The sequence below is a fragment of the Cnephaeus nilssonii genome (assembly GCF_951640355.1).
Source record: "Cnephaeus nilssonii genome assembly, chromosome: 1".
Classification (NCBI taxonomy): domain Eukaryota; kingdom Metazoa; phylum Chordata; class Mammalia; order Chiroptera; family Vespertilionidae; genus Cnephaeus; species Cnephaeus nilssonii.
The window spans coordinates 96,349,152-96,355,151 of NC_137072.1; the positions used below are offsets into that span (position 1 = coordinate 96,349,152).

The following is a 6,000-nucleotide window of genomic DNA, read 5'->3' on the forward strand; positions in this document are numbered from 1 at the left end:
TGCCTTACATACTGAAACTAATATCTAATTCACAATGGTGTGAAGATTAAATGAAATAAAATTGAAATATTTTTAGAGAAATTAGAGGAGATATATAAAATATAACATTAATAATCAGTTTTAAGAGAAACCCACACCTGAAACCTACATGCTCATGTTGACCAATGTCACCCCAAGAAATTTAATTAAAAATAATCAGTTTTAGAATTACCAGGTCTTAACTATTTTTCAGTTCTTAGTAACTTAAATTTTATAGTGTACTTGAACATAGACATCTAAAAATATATGTTGAAATTGCAGAGAGGGTTATTTACTTGTATTTATAATTCTGAACCCATAAAGCTAGAAGAAGTAGAAAATTACCCAGCCCATTGGTGTGTAGAAGTATTCTCTGATGATGGTGATTATGGTAATTCAGAAAATAAGAAACATTGTCTAGTAGAGGATACAATGACCCAGCCTTCAAGAATGACTTCAAGAAGAATGACTTCAAGAATGACTCTCTGTGCCCCAGATGAAGTAAGGTGAGGCGACCTGTAAATGCGTTCATTCACCCTAACCCTAGTCAAAGAGATAAGGTCTGGTCCAGCCTCGAAAATAATCACATGGGTTTGTTCCAGTTTTGTTTTCCTTTCAGTCTGTACATACGAGGACAACTAAATTGAAAAGATAGACTTTTTTCCCCCAAAAAAGTAACTATTCAGAGAGGAATCACAACAGATTCTGTGGTAGGTGGGTTTTTTTTTTTATAACACTCATCTTTTATGTGTCAAGAGGGCCTCGTAGCCTGAGAGATTGCAAGGAGTAGCGTCTTCTTAAATATGCAAGCCAAGCACAATTGGTTTGTAGGCCACAAAGAGGAAACCAGCCACTAGAAAACACCTAGAGGAGTGTGAGAGGGAGTAATTCAGCAATGACTCATTAGCGGATGCTTTGAGTCATTTCGGAATGTGAGGATCCTGAAGTGTTAATGTTTTTCTCAAGTGAAATGGGCACCCACTTTTTGACTACTTCAACAGTTGTTTTGCAGGGGCGCTAAATCTTTCGAACCATGGGGGTCTTTCATGCACTGAATGTACTTCTGGGACACCTACAGAATGTATTAGCTTTTTCAGACCTATAGCATCCTCACAGCAAAACTAGCTCAACCTCTTCATTTTATAAATGAAATGACTAAAGTCAAAGTGAGCAGAATGACTTGCCTGCGATCACAGACTCATTTGTGGTGTTGTCCTGAAAAGGTCCCTTGCATCTAAAAGAGCATCATACCTGGTGGCAGCGAGGGGACAAGTGAAGGTTGGTCGTGTGGGGGAGAAAGTGAGGGTTGTTGGGGTGAAATAAATGAACATACTAACATTCAGCTTAGCTTGAACTTCTGCAAAGTAACATAGGGCTAGGACCTTCACATGATTTTCTCATTTGACCTTATTGAGTAATCCCAGAAAATAGATACAATTTCCTACAAAGAGGGCTCAGGAATGAAGCAAGTTGCCAGGGTCACAGAACTAGTTTGTAAAAAAAAAAACAGGAGATAAAATGTAAGTCTGTCTGACTCACAAGCCAATGATACTTATTTTATTTTATTTTTATTTTCACTACTCCACATTGCCTTCTAAGGGTGTTATTTTTGCTGGAAAAATATAGCTTGTGAGTATTTTATTTGAACAAATAGGGATAATTACCTAACTTGTGTTGGGGAGATAATTCACACACACACACACACACACACACACACACACACACACACAAAGATCAGTCTTACACACTTTTTGAAGTCACCGTTTCTTTGAGAATTTTATGGAAGCTCTGGACCAAGGATTTAATTGGTATGAAAATATGCATTCAGTTTTAAGAACCTCCCATAGCCCTTCCAGGATCCCCCTGGAGCTCTGCTGACAGGAATTTATGATTATTTATAAATAAAATGAACTGAGAATTTACTGAGGAATGTAAATAAAATAAACCTGATGTTGGGAAATTCTCTCCTAAATTTTGAACACTTTGCAGCCTCCTAATTATTTCTCATTATAGTTGAAAAAAATAGTGATTATAATGTGTCTCTATTCTGGATAATGATACAGTTTAACTACTTTCTCATATCATCAATTTCTTCCTCCTTTAAAAAGTATTTAAAATGTTTGTCTCCTAAAGCCATAAGAAACAAGCAATATTAGTAATAGTAGCCATACAAATTTTTATAGAAGTAATTTAATCTGAATTACTGATTTATAATATCTTTTGGAGATATTAAATGTAAATATAAAATTTTATTTATGTATAAATGCTATGACCGCTAACTACAGAAACACATATTAATAGGCATATATAAGAATCTCTCACATTGATTACATTTACTTACTCCTTTTCCATTATGTTATCTTTTTGCTTTAGACTCTTTGAATCATTGAAAAGAAGACTATTCGCACATTTATTGGCCATATCACATGCTATTGGGGATGTGGGAGTCTCTTCTCTTTGGTTTTCTGAGCTCTCTTGAATGTCTCTTTCTGTTGTCTGGGTGATGTCATGTGTCTCTTCCCTGTTGCCATTCGTGTTTTCAGCAGTCACGTGTGCTGTTTGTTTCTCATCTTCATTTTCTGCATTATCTGGGAACATTTCGTTCTGTGACTCTTCTTGCCCTGTGACATCTCTGTTCACTGATGTATTGTTTTCTTTTTCCACTGATTCCAAACTCATGTGTGTTTTATTTTTCTTTAATTCGTCCTGGTGCGTGTCATGACTTTCCTCCCCATTTGTGGGAGAAACAGAAGCTGTTTCTATGACATTTTGTTCCCCTCTTGCAGCAATGTCTGTTGCTTTGATATCCTGAATGGCAGGCATTGTCTGCAGTGGAGTACATTCATCACGCATGCCGCCTAAGTTACACATCTGCTTTTCTTCTTCCTTTAGAAGTGTAGCAGTGCTCCCCAAATATTCATTTATTTTCATGAGGCAGTCTATGAAAGTAATGATTTCTACGCACACATACACAGAGAGAGAGACACATAAAAAGAAGAAATGCAAAACGAAACCAAATTATGTTTCTCCACTGACATGTAATGAGTTATGGCAAGATAACCTTAGAAACCCTACAAAGGCCCGTACTGGGCATTAAGCCAATCTCCCTCCTGAGGGAGAAGTCATTTGTATGACTGTCATTCTCTTAACACATCTAGGAATGGGGGACAAATTGCTTTTAATCTAGTAGTAAATCAAATCCTTTTTGTTGTGAAAATTCTTTAAATATTGAAGGACATATATTCCAGCCTCCCCATAGACTGTTCAATTGAAGTCAATACCTCCCTTAGCCATGCCTTATTAGGTAAGATTTTGAGACTTACTCTTTCTCTTTTGAATGTACTATATCAATTATCCATTTATAATTATTTGCCTAAAATTTAGCGAACACTCTAGATGAGACTTGGGTAGCGGTATACCATAGCAACATTATTTCTGTGGGTGTGGATGCTATATTGAGTATTTTGTTTGCTGTTATGAGAATTGGATTAGGTTGGCACTATTTCTCCTGCCGAGCTTGTGATCCTTGGCAATTTTCAAATTAGTCTTTCAAAGAATAGCTCTAATTATACTGATTCTCTGATTGGGAGCTGCAGTGGCTATTGAAACACCACTAAACAAAGTCAAGTCTCTTCACTCTAGTGTATACCCTCATCGTGATCCCCATTGCCTACCATTCTCCTTTTCATTTCTCCTCTCCTCATAGTGGGTCACCTGATGCCTTCTTGCAGTCTTAGTAACTCTCCAGTCTTCAGAATTCAATTCTGAAGTATGGAATCTGACATATAAGACCCCATAGCTCTGTGTTTTCAGAATCATCAATAAATCATCCTTTTACTAGTCTGAACTTAACTTTGGGATCCAGTTCTGTTTTTTTGGTCTTGTATCTGAGATCGCGTGTTTATTTTGAATTTCTTTTCTGATAGCTGAGTCCTTATCATTTTCTAAGAATAACAGTTTGACTTAATATGTTGCCTAGGAGCACATTGAGTTCTCTGCAGAGATTTGAATCCTGGCTATGAGTTCCAGCTGATAGTCTCTGGGTCAGTTATCTTTGGACAGATTTTTACAGATGCCCACCATTGCCCTTCAGACTGAATTTCTTAACATAATTGGCCCTAGATTCCTGAGAGATAAGACCTGCCCACTTGCCTTGACACTATATGATTTAGCATTGGATTTCATAATCCCCCCGTCTTTAGTAATTATTGTTATCTGAGGTCGTGTTCGTCATTCCTGATATACTATACTTCTCAGCATCCATAACTGGGCCTATTCCCAGGAATCTGAACACAAAGGGGGAGGGGGGATACAATTCCACAACCCAGATCACCCTAGCCTTTCCAATTTTTTTCAACTGAAGGTTCAAACTCAAAGAAGTCTAAAAATAGAGTATCACATTCCAATGTAGAAAAACGGCTTGTTCTTCCTCAAAGTAAGCCTATATTTTCTTACTTCTGAGTCTTGGATCCTGCTGATAATATCTCTGCCTGGAATGCTCTTTCTTTCTTTTTTTAAAAATTTAAAGTGATGTACTTTTTAAAAATTTGTATTTATTTTTTAGTCCTCTCCCAAGGATATTTCTCCATTGACTTTTTTTTTTTTTTTTTTTTGAGAGATAGTGGAAGAGAGAGGGAAAGACAGAGAGAAATATTGATGTGAGAGAACCATTGATTGGTTGCTCTCCCCGCCCTCCCCTCCGCCCCCGAAATACACCCTGATCTGAGTCTGGGCCCAGAAGGAGCCTGCAACAGAGGTACATGCCCTTGACCAGAATCGAACCCAGGACCCCTCGGTCCACAGGCCCATGCTCTACTCTCTGAGCCAAACTGGCGAGGGCTGCCTGGAATGCGCCTTCAAGATTCCCAGTTTCTGTTCCTTAGGCTTCAGTTTAAATGTAACATTTATTTAGCGACATTCCCCAATCCTCACTCTAAAAATGGGACCTCACCTGCTTCTGTAGCCTTAACACACTTCATTTGTATGTTCCAAATGGAACTGGCCTCAACTTTCCTTGCATTTTGGGGGGTTGTCTACCTAGTCTTACTCCCCCTATTACGTTGTTTGTCCCTTGTGGACAGAGACTCTATCTTAGCCTTCTTTGTATGCCCCTTAACCCTTCTCAGAGTGGCTACCCAATCAATGTTTCTTACAGAAATAATGAATAAAATGAATACTTGCCTTGTCTCCAGGTACATTGATTCTCCTTGTCAAGCAGGACACGCAGCCGCTGGCAGGTGGAGCGCAGCGTGCCTGCTGTGTGCTCCAAGAGCTGCTGAAGGGCCCCGCTGAGCTCTTGACCCAGAAAGACCACTGTGGCTGTCCACGTGGCCCCACCGGCCCCTTCACCATGGTCGTGGCCCAGGAGTGCCTGCTTCAGCATCAGGTTCTGTCTCCAAATCTGCTTCAATATTTGGCCTAGTTTACCTGAGCCCACATCTTCTGTATCCATTTTATGCTCCAAGAGGGGAATGCTTCTTTCCTGCCAGCAAAGCCTAAAGGTTTAGCAAATTCAAACTTGGCAATGGTTATTTCTCCTAAAATCTAGGAGGGGATCCAAGTCAGCTAGCCAAGCACTTTCGCGAAACATAATAGTTTATTCAGCTTCTTGTTGACCAGTGTGATGTTACTAGGTGACCAAAGGAGGGGCGTTCTGCACCCTGGGTGCCATTGTGTACAGAACAGATTAATCACAGGGATGGAGCTAGCTCACCCAACCCCCTTCTCCATGTAAGTTTCACACATTCAGTGCCTATAGACTTCAAGGTTCAAGGGAACAAAATACAGATTCTGTGGAAAGATGAGAAGTTTATTATAAAGGGAACTTGTTGGAACAATACTGCTAATAAGATTCCTACGTGATACTTAAAAATACTTAGGAGTGAAATAATATGGTGTTTTAATTTCTTCAGCATAATCTGGGAGTGTGGGGGTGGTGTATAGATGAAATAAGACTGGCTATAAGTTAATCATTGTTGAACC

The 6,000-nt window shown here is 39.0% G+C and overlaps 1 protein-coding gene across 1 annotated transcript in view; it reads right to left on the reverse strand.

Moving 5' to 3' along the window:
• DTHD1 (death domain containing 1) overlaps window positions 1-5,470 on the reverse strand; it is a gene marked incomplete at both ends in the record, with an annotated part of 58,480 nt that extends 53,010 nt beyond the window's left edge. Inside the window, 2 exons of the mRNA XM_079777412.1 lie at window positions 2,360-2,975; window positions 5,200-5,470. Of these exons, the coding sequence (XP_079633538.1) occupies window positions 2,360-2,975; window positions 5,200-5,470 (887 nt within the window). The remainder of the gene's footprint in view (window positions 1-2,359; window positions 2,976-5,199) is intronic.
• Window positions 5,471-6,000: the final 530 nt, after the last annotated feature.